We start from the raw sequence: 15,008 nt of genomic DNA on the forward strand, positions 1-15,008 counted from the left end.
CTGCACATCATCATATACATATAATAATGAACCTATTTTTCTGATAATTCAATGAAGGAATTAAGAATAAAATGTATTCACACCCAAAAAGATGGTTTGATCGAAAATGTTCTGATGTTCAATTCACTTTGATGATTAAGATACCTACTCTCTACATGATATTCATTTTCTTATACTATATCGCTATAAACAAAGAGAAGACATTGATAGAATATTTTCCAATTATTGATTATTCTCCACCATTATTCATCATCATACCCATTCCACCACCACCACCACCACCACTCTCACCACCATTCATACTCATACTAGGAGCAGCTAAAAAAGTCATTAATTCAAATTGATTTGGGTCTTTACCAAAACTATTTTTCCATGCTTGAGCTAAATTTGTCCAATGTTCAGGTAAACTTGGATTAAATTCTTTTATTGGAAATTTATCTAATGTTATCATTTCAGTATATTGTTGTTGTTGATGTTGTTGTTGTTGATGTTGTTGTTGTTGATTGTATTCGTTATTATTTTGATTTTGAGATTGCTGATCGTTATTATTGTTATTATAGTTATAGTTATAATCGTTATTATATTCATCAATGTATTTTCGATGTTGAATCTGATTTACATTTTTGTTCTGATTCTTACTACCACCACCACTAATACCTTGATTTTCATTATCAGATTCAACCAATTTCATATCTTCTTCCCCTGCTTCTTCTTCGTGTGCTTTTAAACCTGAAGTATCCACATTATTCTGATTATCAGATGACCTGTTCTCGTTAATGTATTTAGTGTCGTCCGATCTTTCATCCATCCATGCAGGAGGTGGGGCACGTCCATTATTACCATTTACATTATTACCTTGATGGTCATCATTCACCGGTAGTGATTTAGATACTTGAGATGCCATCGAATCGAGGTTTGTCACTGGTTTAGGGGGTAATCCACTATTCATTGGTATAGGTGGTAAACCATTATTCGTGTTTGAAGGTATAGTAGAACCATTTTGATAGGGCTGTACTTGTGCGGATGGAGGGAGTTGAGGTTGTAGACTACGGGCAGGATATTGATTATTATGATTATAATTGGTACCATTGTTCTGATTGTTATTGCTAAATTGATCGTTACCGAATCTTGATCCTTCGCCCATTCTTCCTGATCCGATGTTGTGATTATTATCGTTGTCGTTGTTGAAAGCTCCTTCGTGATTTACGTTATTTCGTTGAGACCGACTTCCCCATCCATTATCACTTTGTCTCTCAAATCTTCCTTGATATCGATTAGGTGATCTTGATCTTTCTCTATCTCTACCTCCATTTCTTCTACCGCTCCTATTTCTATTACCATCTCCTGGTCCTCCTGATGGACCAGGTAAACCTCGAGAACCGAAATTATCATTTTCATAACTACCTCTTCGTCCCCATCCATTATCACCAGACTGTCGTCTTCCATGCCCATTACCCAGTCCTTGATTGGGGGGTCCTTGATAGCCTGAATTACTAGAGAAAGATCTTCCATCTTGATTTTGAGGTGGGAAAGGTGAATTGTGAGGAGGATTGAAATTACCGACATTACGTGTAAAATCGCCTTTTAAACCTTCAGGAGGTGGTGGAAGATCGTTAAATCCTCTTTGAGGAGATCTCCCATTGAACCCAGAACCCTGACCATTGTAAGGAGGAGCAGGTCGACTTTGACCTTGACTTGTTGGTGGGAAAGGCGGTAGAGTGGGAGGCGCAGGTCCATTTTGAGCAAGAATTGCGAATTTGTTTAAAGCTGCTGCTGCAGGATTCAGCGGAAGATTGGCATTCAAATTGGATGGTCCAGCTTGAGGGAAAGGATTTTGATATTGTAATGGAGAACCTTGGTTTTGATGTGAAGTTGAAGGAGGAATCACATTTTGAGGTAATATCGAAGTCAAATTAGCCAAATTCGGTAAGGTAGGAACTTGGATTTGTGCTTGAGATTGATCAGATTGAGGTTTATTCACGCTAGCTAAAATTGCTGCTAAGTCCAGGTTCGGTATGATTGTCTTTGAAGTCACACCACTAAAGTAAGATGAACGGAAGGTTAGTGCCACACCAAATCATTATTGGGTTGAAGATATATATACAGTATCGTTGGAAAGGGTCGATAAGTACTTACTTTGGACTTTTGTTATTTGGTAAATCTGTACTATCTGTAGCTGGACTCGCTTGTAGTGGCGGCTGAACGATACCGAGTAATTTCGCTACTTCAGGTGGTAATGAACCTGGTTGTGTGGTGGGTGTCGCACTAGAAGGTGGAGGGTATGGAGGTGTGGTTGAACCTGTTCATTGAGTGGTTGAAAAGGAACGGATGTTTCATGAAGGAAAGTGGGATGGAAAGGTAAAAATCATAGTCTCAGTATTATGCTCTTTAACATATGCAGCAATCTAGAGGAGCAATAAAATCGGAATGGAATAGACCAGATAAGAGAAATGATATCCGGGCTTGCCTGGTAGTCTGTACTTTCAGAGAGTGATCCTACGTCTTGTCCCTTATCTTCGTAAATCAGGCTAAGGTAAGATGACAACCTCCACATGATGACATACGACGCGCTCCATTACCTGTCCGCAAAGTCCCATGGTTGGAGGGAATACCACCAAGTCATGAATATCACTTGGCATGACCTGCTCTGATTTGTGGAAGTTATATCCTTCTAGCCAATCTTTCAGGCTTAAATCGAAGATGAGGACAAGACGTAGTTCTTCTCTCTAAATGTACAGATTACCAGACTTGCCAACGATACTGATTCTTTCTTTAAAGTTTTCTAGTTAATTTATATAACGCAAGATGATGCATGCCATCGACAGGAGTGAAAGTTGATTTATGGATATATAACCGCGGTACATTTCTTCTTCACCTCTCCTACATAGGTTAGTAGAGTATCTTGTCTATGACCATAGGGTTTCTCGGGTTTCTCCAAATAGGATAGTCCCCTTGAGTCACTAAACATGCGATGTTGTGAATCACCCGTTTATCTAGATGCGTGATGTATGCGCATATAACCTTACCATAAGAAAAAAAGAGGAAAATTTTGTCGAGGAAAATAAAGGTAAAGAAAGATCATATAGGAAGGAAAAACATTCACCTTGACCAGCACTAGCGTTAGAATCCGACCTTCCAACTTCTTTCAATATCGCAGGTATTTTTGAAGGTCCAGCCTGTGGATTCGCATCTGCGATTTTCTTCGATAATCTACTTAGACAATTTTGAGGGAATGTTCCAGCTTTAGTCCAGATATCAACGATTTTCTTTGTTTTTTCCTACAAATCAATTTCGGTTCGTCATCAATTGTTTAGCTAATATAGCCAACGCGTCCGCTTTCTCCAACATACCTTTCCTTCTGTCCAAATACCACCTTTACCATCATCTAATAAACCATCGATCCAACTATCCACTACGCCTTCAAACTTTAATAATAATCCAGCTTGTGTACCTTTGCTTCTTTCTTTACTTATTTGTGTACCTATACCTTTATTGATATCTGATTTTAATCCTCTAGAAATTGAATCAAATACATATAAACTTGATATCCTTGATTGACTTGCTGGAGGTAAAGAAGCATTTAATTTAAAAAATGTTGTTACTATATGATGATCATTTGAAACTAATTCTGAAGCCAGAGAAGCTAATTTCTGAACTTTACTTCCAGATAATCGAGGTGCTTGAATAGTTGATGATAACAACTTGTCAAATTCCTACAATGAACAAATTAGCCTCTGAATAACTGTCCTTCCTATAAAGAAAGGATGAACTTGACTAACCTTGAGTTCCGCCATTTTCTCCACCCTGCGCAGGTATGAGCCATAAAACACCTAGCGGGTAAGTTTGGTTTCCAGATGATATGAACAGCAACGTTGACGAATGGTGGTTCTTTGGATAAGCTACAGGGCTGAGGAAAGGAAGAATGTATGTAGTGGGAAAAGTAGGTTATAACATTTACATTTACCTTTTACATTTACATTTACATTTACAACAAAGAAAGGAGTGAGGTAACCGGTAATATGCGGAAATATGGTGTAATGATGAAGATGTGGCACACAGTGTAATACACGGTATGATGATGATGACGTATAATATTTCAAAGGTATGACACGCTACATAAAACTGTAAACCTCAACCTCGAATTGTCATAGCCTTAGCAGACGAGGTTGCTTTTGCTAACTGACTGTGAAAGCAACATCAAATTTTTGTTGTTTGTATTTCGCTCATTCAACATCAGCAACATTACTGAACCAGTTTCTGACGGAACAAGACTTCGATAGAAATCACACAACATGACTGTAAGCTATCAGTCTATCTGAGTGATGTTCTAGGGACATGTCAATACACGCAACAGTGCTAACTCCTTTTTCCTCCCGCGTACAGCTTTATTATACCCGTAAGCTTAGCAACGATCATTTGGTGAAGAATAGTCACTGATAAAGATACTGAGCAGTCTGCTTCGGCCTTCTCATGGCTGAGCTTACACTCTTCTCGACCATGGTTTGCCCCATGCCTTTCGCCCTCAGAAAGAAGTAAGTCGATAACCTTCGTCACCTTCCGAAGACAGCAAACTGCGAAACCCGACGATGCACTTATTAATATGCCGATTTATATAGGATGTTCCACTTCCTTAGTGAAAACCCAATTGTACGTATGACTAAAATTCTAGAAGGAGGGGAGAAGCTCACACGAGCAAAACATATGTCTACATAGGTTGCTAAAGTGCAATATGGTGTAAGTGGTACAGTTAAGTCTTTGAATTAGCATTTGTAGCGAGAGCTAAATAAGTTTGCATTACTAGCTGAAAATAACGTTCATGTAAGCATTGACAATCTACCGGAATCGATTTATAGAGATAATAGTTCGTTGATACACAACCTGTCTACATATAGATTTGTAGCGGTTCTGTTCGTAGACGCTGTGCAAAGAATGGTTAGGATCGCACAAGAAGGTGAGCTATGAATGGTTCAATTGATAGTAAAATGAAAGCTCATCAGCCGTGACATCTTCAGGTGCCGCCGCCAAAGCTAAACCAGATATGGTAGATGCTAGAACCGAAACCAACTAGTACGTACCCCACCTCGTCCTTCAGTCCCAGATCTCAGGATCTAATACAAAACTTATCTTTTGCAGTGCTGCTCGAAGATTCTACGCCCAAAGAAACTGTAAGTTTCCCGATCTTCCTATTATCGATTAGCTAAAGTATGGAGATATTGACCTATACCTTTAGTGTACTTAACTGGTGCTACTCTTTTCCTCTCTCTTCTTCTCGCTCGAGTCTTCTACATTGTACTTGATTTCATTCACGTCCAAGAAAACTACACTACTCTTCAAACTAAAGTCGCTAAACAATCAGGTGCTTCTGGCGAGAATGAGGAATTAAGAAAACAAATCAAAGAACTTGAAGCTCAATTGAAAGTTAGCCAAGGTAAAGACCGAGACTTCGGTGAGTGAACAAAATCTTAATGTTTGCGTATTTGAATACATTTAAACTCTTGCGCTGACTTAAGGATTCTCAGATACACTCAAAAAACAAGCCAATCAGCAAAACGCTGAATACAACCGATTAGCTGATGAACACAACAAAGCTGTAAGTATGGATAAAAGCTGTAGGATTGAGATTGCTACTGACAGTCTGCTAATCTGTTTCCTTCTCTCAGACCGGGTCTGTTTCAAACAAAAAAGCCGATTAAGAAGTTTATGAATGATAGTGGTGGAAACGATGGTATTCGAGGCAAGATTGTAGTCGGCTTAAAAGGTTGAAGGCATGATTGATGATATTATTCTATACACAAAATGAAATACGTAGATTAGATAACGAAAGATACTAAGAGTGGAAAGTAATGATAAAGCCAATTGATATACACGTGATTATAAAGCCTCTTCTACTGCATCCTGTCCGTTCGAAATCGGGAAAAGTTAACACATATCGCGACTACAAGAGCGAACTGAGTGAGATTCGCCAGTCTTGGTTAGAGCAACTGAGCCTAAGGTATGCAAGTGTACTGTAGCTTCAAGCAAAGAACAATTGAACAAGGTAACCTTAGTGGAGCTGCCTTTTTTCATAAAATGCTAGTGGGTGGTTAGTCGATCTTTCCCGATAAGGCTTAATCTATAGCCAGAATTTGATCCAGGGAATAGGCGAACAAGGTTTACGTGAGTCACTCATTTGATGCACGGAAGTTTCGAATTTTCACGTGAATCAGCATAGAATTGAACCGTTCTTGGACGGATATGGTAAAAAAAGTGAACTTGGGATGTCTCAGGATATGTAGATACGGGTTTTCTTTCTATCTCTTCTTCGTTCGCGTTCGCCTTCTTCCCCTTTTACTGTTGGAGCTTAAGTTCTAGAATAAAATGTACTAACCAGAAGCCATTCTACCCTTAAAGAGTAATTACGGGATGATATCAGGAAATTAGTTTAGAAATGATTTACAGGGACAAGCACAACCGGGTGACATGTTCGTTACTACTGTACAAGCAAAAAGTCACGAAGGTGGTTAGTCCGATAATACCCAAGGGAACACGCCTACTACGCCTCTTATAACTCATATAATAACTACTAAAACTGCTAACGCATATCACCCAAGAATAGAAGATCCGTATTCTCTAAACAAATGCAGAGGTTACTTTCATTTTCTCACTGTGAAAAACTTCGATTGAAGAGGAAGGGAAAAGGGTCTTTTAAAATATGAGAAATGAAGAAGAAGATCGACAAACAAGATAAGGTATTTTCTATCTTGTCATGTTTGTCAAAAGAAAGAGAAATGGTGTGATAGGTATTTTGGGAAAAGCTCATAATACAGTATATACATCTTCGGTATATATAACTGCTTAAATATCCTTGTTACGTGAATCGTTAACAAATAATAATTCACATTAACCTATAAGTTGGGTGTCTTATTCGGATCAAACATTAAATAAAAACTGTTCTTCACTTGTTTCTTCTTAGTTTTTCATTTCTTTCTTGTTTTGTTTGTATCTACCTAGATCCACTTTAACTCCTGTGGTGGTACAGCAGATCTTCGCTTCACTACTAGACTCTCGATTTTATCTCTTCAATACTAGGTACCACACAATTTTTGCTAATACAAAGCCGATTCATAAACTTTATCTTCCATTGTGCCCCTTACCCACTGTATTCTCTTTCGATACGGTCGTTCTACGTTCAACCGATTAACATTTTACTCCTTCAATTTGGGAAATCCCGATCTTCGTAGTAAAGGCTCCAGTCCCTTTTACTCCCTCCCTTCTCCCCTCTGCCATAGCCGTTGAATCCTCAGTATCTGGTCTGAATCAACCGATTAATTTTTTCTTAATTGGGTTTGAATTGAAATCGCAGTAATCCAAAATGGGAGACGATAACAATAATAATAACAATAATCTTAATACAAGATCATCATTTTCTCAATCACACCAAAATAATAATACTGAAGAAGAACAATCACCTAAATCTTTTTCACCTCCCATATTATCACCTAGTGATAATCCGTCTACTGAATCGAATCCAATTCAAAACCAACAACAGAGTACTACAACATTTCAGCCACCTATAATTCGTAAACAATCTATTGGAGGTGGAGATTATTCACCCACATCACAATCTACATCAAGATTAGATAATAGTCCATCTATCCCTGACTACACGATGTCTTCATCAAATGGATCAACTCCACCTGATGTTAGAAACGAACATGAATTAGAACAATTAGATTTAGCTCGTTCTACAGCAAGTAGATTAGGTTTACCTTTTCAAAGACCAAGTTTAGGTTCTACACCTTCAAGTGAACCTCTAATTAATTCAGACGATATCTCACCTTCAACTAATGTTGTAGGAAATCCTTTTAATAATAATTTAACTGTAAATAATACTTATCAACAATCATCTCAACATAATCCATTTGGTGGTGGTTCTTCAGGTGGTTCTTCAAGATCTTCATCATCAATTTCAGATCGTTCACCAATTGCACCAAAAATCAGAATTAACGATATGCCAAATTCACCTCCTTCAGATGATGTTAATAAAGTACCCTCTCCACCTGCGATTCCTGATGTTTCGTCTGCTTCAGGATCATCTTCTTCAGGAGGAGGAGTTGGAGTTGGACAAATATTCAACTCATCACCATTTTCGAAAACTTCACCATTGAGAAATTCAATCAATTCCATACCACCTTCACCAACAACAAAACGATCTTCTGCTGGATCTGCAGGTGTAGTTAGTGCTTCTGGAGTTGAATTGAATTCAGCCAAAAATAACATCGCTGCTAGAAGAGCAATGAGAATGAAACAAGCTCAATCACAAGATCAATCTAGAGGTGGTAATGGCAACAAGTATTCAAACTATACACAACCTAATAAAAATGCTTCATTAAATAGAAAAGCTTTCCAATCAACAAGATTAAAAGGTGAAATTTATAAACCTTGGTTAGAACAAAAAGATCCTGCATTAAGATGGGCAAGATGGATCACAATTGGTTCAATCGTTTTAGGTTTCGCTATTGCAGCTGTAATTTGCTGGGATGGTTATAGATCAGTACCAAGTTTAGGTAAAGTTACAAATGTAATTAATGAAAATTTCGCAAGTGGTTCAATTGATTCAAGTATTTTCCAACATGAAGTAAGATTAGATGGTTATGGGTAAGTTGATTCGCTTACAATTGAAAAAAGAAAGAAAAAAAGGGATCGTTTTAGACTAATTTACCTCATTTGTGATTTTTCCAGTTACGGTTCTTTCCAATGGACTACAAGTGATGCTAAAAATTCATATGTTAAAGATGGTACATTATATATCGTACCAACATTAACATCAGATGATATTGGTGAAGATGCTATAACAAATGGTCATACAGTGAATTTAACTGCAGATGGTACATGTACATCAACAAACGTATCACAATGTGTTGCTGTATCAAATTCATCACAATTAACTGTAATTAATCCAGTCAAAACTGCAAGATTAATCACCAAAAATTCACATTCAATCAAATATGGTAAAGTTGAAGTTAAAGCTAAATTCCCTTCTGGTGATTGGTTATGGCCAAGAATTTCAATGTTACCTGTAAATAATACTTATGGTGCTTGGCCAAGATCAGGTCAAATCAATGTGAGTATCTGTTCACCTTCCTCAGAGTAAAATAAGCTGACTGAATGTGCACTATCTCGACAGATTCTTGGTGGAAGAGGTAACAACGCTTCATATGATGCTAGAGGTGTAGATTACGCTCAATCCGATTTGCATTGGGGTAAGCCCTCCGCCTATTTGCGCTTTTGAAATCCAATTCTAACATTTCTATTATAGGTCCTACCGCCGATCTTGATAGACAATACCTTACTTGGGGTTACAGAGAACAAAGAAGAACTTACTATTCTCAACAATATCATACATTCGGTTTAGAATGGAATGATAAATTCATGTGGACTTGTGAGTTTACAGCCTTTCCTTTTTGATTGGGGCGAAATATATGACTTTTCTTTCAATTACTGACCAATTTTGTATCTTGTATTTTCGATAGACATTGATTCTCGTGTATCTCAAGTCATCTCATACAGATTTAACAAGGAATCTTTCTGGACAAGAGGAAAATTCCCTACTACCTATACAAATAATACTGAAGTCATTAAACTTATCAATCCTTGGTTATCATCTCAAGAAAATGTTGCGCCATTCGATCAACGTGAGTCCAGAAACCTATTCAACACTGAAATCCATAAACCAACTTTACAAAATGAGTACTGATAAACTATTCAAACCAATATAGCATTTTACCTTATGATTGATTTAGCTGTTGGATCACAAGATGGTTGGTTCCCTGATGGTACAGGTGGTAAACCATGGATTGATCAATCAGGTTCAGCAATGTCAGATTTCTGGTTAGCTAAAAATAAATGGTGGGATGCTTCATGGAACAAAAAAGGTTCAAAAGCTGAAGATAAAGCTTTCGCTATTCAAAGTGTCAAGATGTGGTCAAAAGCTTAAGACTGAATAGTTAAACACCTTGGGAGATCAATTCGAGATTGTGGTATATCACTTAACTTAACTTTCTTGATAGAGAAGGAATTGCAGTCAATAGCAACTTAGAGGGAAGGAATTATAAGATAGATAGTAGGTATACATGTTCATATTTAGGGACATTCTGGTTCTTTGCTTCGCGCGTTTTGGTGGCCAATTTTCGAAAGGAAGGAGTTTTATAGAATTACACAATACAAATTTTATACATGTTATACATAGCTTTTAATGAGATGTTATTGGATTACCCTTCGCATCATCATCATCATCAGTGTTTAGTACAATGCTGCTCGTCCTTATTTCTCTGCCTAAGCTGGTTGAAAGAGTTGTGTTGAACGGTAGACTTGTAATGCGCTATCACCTAGCGAGAGACTCGTCATACAGTCGAGGTGAAAGCCCCGGCTAAATGTTGACCGAGATGTTGACGTTTCAGAAGTGAAGATATAAAATGCTTCTTTCCTTTCTTTCATATTACATTCAGATTCGCTCAGGCTGGTCATCAAGTAACAAAATTTGCAAGAAGTACCATAGTTCTAGAGAATAACCAATTTGTTGATCTAAATTGTACATACTATAATACATAATTAATCAACTGCCATGCCTTCCGGACCATCGAATCAAGAATCCGAACCACTATTACCAATTCACCATGCCAATCATATCCAATCTGGTAATCCAATATCTACAAACCCAATAATATCAACAACTCCAACTAGATCAAAATTATCAGCTAGAAGATATATTCAATCATCTTCACCTTTTACTTTGAAGGATAAAGGGAAAGGGAAAGCTAAATTACAAGATGATGGAGAAATTGACTTGGAAAAAGGTTTATTAGATGATCATGATGGTGATGATGCAGAGGATGAATTTCATGAGAATCACAAGGAAAAGAAAAATAAAAAGAATAAAGGGAAAGGTAAAGGTAAAGGTAAAGAAGATAAAAGGGGTAGAAATATTACAATCATATTCAGTAATGAATCTGATTTAACAGGTAATGGTAATTTAGAATGTTGGATTGAAGATGGTGAGAATGTTGGTAGTTTGAAAGATCAAGTGAGTCTCAAATATATGTTTGATTCTCGTGCTGCAACACTCTACACCGATACCTATTGAAGCGAATGAATCAACGCACTAAGCTGAAGTATTAAGCTAATTCGAAAATCTATTCGATTCGATTTGATCCTGATTACTTTTATAGATTAAAACACTACGACCATCATTACAATCTTATAATCTAAGATTAATTCACTCAGGACGATTATTAACTGATGGTATATTACTGATACCTTGGTTAAAATCTTTGGAAGATAGATTTAAAAGACAAACTTTAGGTGTTGGTGGTGATGTTGAAAATGTTTTAAAAGAAGTTGGTTTAACTGAAGATTTATCTGAATCTTCCTCTTCTTACTCTTCTTCTTCGGAAATCGAAGATGAGGACATTGATGAGAACCAAGCGAGAAATGTCCGAAAGCAAAAGAAACGGGAAAAATTGAATAAGGATTCTACTGCTCCGAATGAGAAAGTTTGGTTACACTGTATAGTCGGTGGTAAAGAAGAGAAAATTAAAACAACTGAAGATGAAGAAAATGAAGTGAGCGTTTAATTCGCCAGTTTTACGGCGCTTCCTCATACTGATAATAATTTGTGTTTGATCATACTTGCTTAGCCATCTGCACCAAGAAGAAGAGGATTTGATGTTCTACTAGATGCTGGTTTATCAGCTGATGATGTCGCTGCGATGAGAAGACAATTTTATGAGAGTAGAGGTGAAGAAGTTCCTGAAGGTATGGAAGGTGGTGATGTCAGTGAGTATTATCAAAAAATTCTTTCTCTGATAAACTTTTGATAAAATGTCGAATTGCTGACTGTTATGAAATGTTATTTTCTCAGATGATGAACATGCGAGATCATTGGAAGAACAATGGATAGAAGGTGATTTGACTGCTGAAACAGCTACAAGTGAGTAAAAAGTTCTGGATATTTCTGCAGTAGCTTGGAAATTCAACAAGAAGTTGACATTCTTGTTTCTTCGGTTCTTCCTGTGAACATTTATAGCTACAACAGAAGGATTATATAGTTCAATCTTACATGGTTTATTGACAGGTTTTTTATTCCCTATAATACCTTGGTTCTTCTTCAAAGAACCACCTTTACCAAATTTTTTCGATGCGGATGCAGAAGCGATAGCAATTTCGCTTCGATCTAATTCAAATGGAATCGCAAGTTCTGTTACAAACAATAATAATAATGGAGAAACTGCAGCATCATCATCATCATCGTCGTTATTCCCAAATCCTGGTCTTACACCTACAGACTCTACAACAAATAACAACACAACTACGACCACTACACCGGCGATCTCAGCACAAGATAGATTTATGAGAGCAGGTGGAATCGGTATAGGTTCAGGTGAAATTATAGCTAGTCAAGTCTTCGGTAAAAGAATGCAGGTGAGTTTGTACATACCATCACATAGGTCTTGACGTAGGCTTCGAATATCGAACACACTTGGATTTCGTCGTCCGTTTCAGAACTTAGCTGATAGTATGCTACATGTTTCTTTTGATAGATGGGTATTCTGCTGGGTACTATACTCAATATAGCTTTTGGGGCGTTGCGATTTTTGAACTAGGTCATCAATAGAGGATGGGAAAAGATTTGAAGGATTGTTGTATTTTACAATTAACGGGTTCGTTAACGACAATTATGAATAATTATAAAAACATGTATTGCTTTTCAAGACTTTATAACCTTGGCATTCGATCATAAGTTGCTATTTGGTCAATTCACTGATAATATTTTTTTCTGTACGGGATTCAATGGATTTTTGTAAGAGTTAAGAAGATATGTAACGAGTTATACTTGATATTTCATAACGAGATCATTGACCTTCTAGGTTTTTCGTAAGATTGAGGGTATATAAGAGATAAACAGAACCACGGTATCTAACCTATAAAGAGAAATATATAGAAAAATGAATATGGGTATATTTATATGGATAAGATTGAACTAAACATAGATAAAATTGAGATGAAGACGAAATGAAATAACAAAAAAAAAAGATTGTCCCATAAAATTTCCGACATCGATTTCGTTTTCATTTTCGTTATACATTATGCTTTTAGAGTACTAAGTAAGAAACAAACCCAACTGCACCTAAGAGCATACCAGCTGGTAAAGCATCTTTAAGTGGTAAAGCACCACTTGTTGATTTAGCAGAGGATGAAGCTGAAGAAGATGATTTTGATGAAGCTGAAGCAGCTAAACCTACAGTTGTTTTACTTGCACTTGCACTTCCTCCAACAGCAGCTGATAATGGTGCAGTTGAAGATGAATTTGAAGCTTCAATAGCAGCTAAAACAGTTTGATTAAATTGTCCAGTCATTGATGAAATTGAAAACATTGCTGAGAAAGCTTCGTATGGATATTGTGGATTTGATTCTGATTTTAATGATAATGATGTAAATCTAACAAAGTAATGTGAATCTATATATTGACAAATGTTATCATTCCAAGTCAGTTAAACTTCCAGTAAAATAAATTATGATACGTAAAAGAATTTAAGTTTAAGTGTATTTATTTATCATCAACTTACCATCTTGACCGATTGAAGGATCTATAGTAGCACTTATTTGAGAAGTTTTTGAAACATCTACAGAAGCAGCTAAATTTTGTAATTTAATTTGATTATTTACTGAACCAGTATAAATATCAACTGAACATGGTCCAACTGAAGCTACATTTGGTGATTTACCATCATCTGCCCATTTAACTTGAATAACTTGTCCACCAATGGGTGTTGTACCTGCTACAGGTGAAGTTACATAAACTCCAGCTAAAACAGGTTGTAAAGCTAATGAAGCTGCTACTAATAAGTATGATATTGATGATGATGAAAATAACATTGTTGCTTGGTGATCTATTGTTTTTGTTTTATTTCGTCAAAGTGTGAAGGTTTTTTAGTTTTTTTGGTTTTTTAAGATCGAAGTTGATGAAAAGAAGATTTACGTTTTTCTATTTCTTCTTTTTTCGTTGGTTTAATTTGTTGTTATTATTATTGTGATAAAGGAAATGTAGTATCACTGCTGTTGTTGTTATAAAAGAATGTGAGTTTTGTCGGTCGAGTATCGAGTGTGTTGAGTGTTGTATGAGAAGTGGTTGGTTAGTTGGTATTCGAATATAACGAGGCTCGTCAAGAGGAATTAAAAAGAATGTGAAAAAGTATTAGTTAGTATATATGATTGATTGTATGTATAAGAGAAAGAAGTAAAAGAAGGGGAAAAGTTGAAATGATTAATCGGTCAGTATATATTGGAGATAGGTATGTCTAAATGAAAACGAAGGACGATATTGTAGCTTCCATCCATATCGGCATGATATCAGAATAAGAACATGAGAACTCTTCACAGAGTGAGAGTGAGTATGAAGGGATCAAGGCGTCATCATCAAACAAGACTAAAAAAAAAACAAAAAGAACCCTTTGTATAACATTACATTAACTTGTTTGTTCCTTTACTTTCATTTGGCATTTGAATGAAATCCAAACCATGCTTGTCTTCCAAGAAAGAAAGAGATTAAAAGAGGCCAAAGCACTAAAAAGAAAAAACAGGAGCACCAAAGCGTTGTAACGGGACGATTAATATTGATACATCGAAAAGCCACCTTTTCCATCTCATGTACTGTATCATATTCACTTGATGTCCCCTTCTTTCTTCATATCCTCTTGTTATATGCTTTTGTGCGACATGAGATGAAGGATAAGCAGTATATAAGGGATTAATAAACAAATAAACAAATGGAATAAAGAGTAAACAAAGTAAACAATCCATCGTGTCATGTTTGTTTTTTGTTTATTTGTTTATATGAAACACGCCCAACGCACGGTTCATATCACTTTTTGCTATGGGTCCATGTTGCGTGCCTTGTTCATGTCCCTGAACTACATATTTGATTTATCGTGACTACAGTAGTGATCGGTTGACCGGCTCGGGATTACCGG

The 15,008-nt window shown here is 36.6% G+C and overlaps 5 protein-coding genes across 5 annotated transcripts; 3 read left to right on the forward strand and 2 right to left on the reverse strand.

The window, feature by feature from the left end:
* Nucleotides 1–229: 229 nt before the first annotated feature.
* Nucleotides 230–3,794, reverse strand: L201_003465 (uncharacterized protein; the record flags this gene model as incomplete). Its single annotated transcript, XM_066219220.1, has 5 exons — nt 230–2,039; nt 2,137–2,299; nt 3,104–3,278; nt 3,351–3,713; nt 3,780–3,794. 5 exons carry the CDS (start codon nt 3,792–3,794, stop codon nt 230–232), a joined length of 2,526 nt encoding a protein of 841 aa, XP_066075317.1.
* Nucleotides 3,795–4,470: 676 nt separating this feature from the next.
* On the forward strand, nt 4,471–5,693 carry L201_003466 (uncharacterized protein; the record flags this gene model as incomplete). Its single annotated transcript, XM_066219221.1, has 10 exons — nt 4,471–4,532; nt 4,617–4,647; nt 4,714–4,734; nt 4,802–4,818; nt 4,893–4,951; nt 5,013–5,067; nt 5,134–5,165; nt 5,231–5,446; nt 5,520–5,590; nt 5,661–5,693. 10 exons carry the CDS (start codon nt 4,471–4,473, stop codon nt 5,691–5,693), a joined length of 597 nt encoding a protein of 198 aa, XP_066075318.1.
* A 1,658-nt stretch (nt 5,694–7,351) lies between these two features.
* On the forward strand, nt 7,352–9,976 carry L201_003467 (uncharacterized protein; the record flags this gene model as incomplete). Its single annotated transcript, XM_066219222.1, has 6 exons — nt 7,352–8,637; nt 8,722–9,103; nt 9,167–9,242; nt 9,299–9,421; nt 9,513–9,674; nt 9,759–9,976. The coding sequence occupies 6 exons, from the start codon at nt 7,352–7,354 to the stop codon at nt 9,974–9,976; spliced, it is 2,247 nt and encodes a 748-aa protein (XP_066075319.1).
* A 627-nt stretch (nt 9,977–10,603) lies between these two features.
* Nucleotides 10,604–12,641, forward strand: L201_003468 (uncharacterized protein; the record flags this gene model as incomplete). The annotated part of the gene is made up of 6 exons (XM_066219223.1): nt 10,604–11,062; nt 11,208–11,600; nt 11,676–11,814; nt 11,900–11,968; nt 12,065–12,459; nt 12,579–12,641. The coding sequence occupies 6 exons, from the start codon at nt 10,604–10,606 to the stop codon at nt 12,639–12,641; spliced, it is 1,518 nt and encodes a 505-aa protein (XP_066075320.1).
* A 489-nt stretch (nt 12,642–13,130) lies between these two features.
* L201_003469 (uncharacterized protein) lies at nt 13,131–13,914 on the reverse strand (the record flags this gene model as incomplete). The annotated part of the gene is made up of 2 exons (XM_066219224.1): nt 13,131–13,495; nt 13,605–13,914. The coding sequence occupies 2 exons, from the start codon at nt 13,912–13,914 to the stop codon at nt 13,131–13,133; spliced, it is 675 nt and encodes a 224-aa protein (XP_066075321.1).
* Nucleotides 13,915–15,008: the final 1,094 nt, after the last annotated feature.

This window comes from Kwoniella dendrophila, chromosome 4 (genome assembly GCF_036810415.1).
Source record: "Kwoniella dendrophila CBS 6074 chromosome 4, complete sequence".
In the NCBI taxonomy this organism is placed as follows: Eukaryota; Fungi; Basidiomycota; class Tremellomycetes; order Tremellales; family Cryptococcaceae; genus Kwoniella; species Kwoniella dendrophila.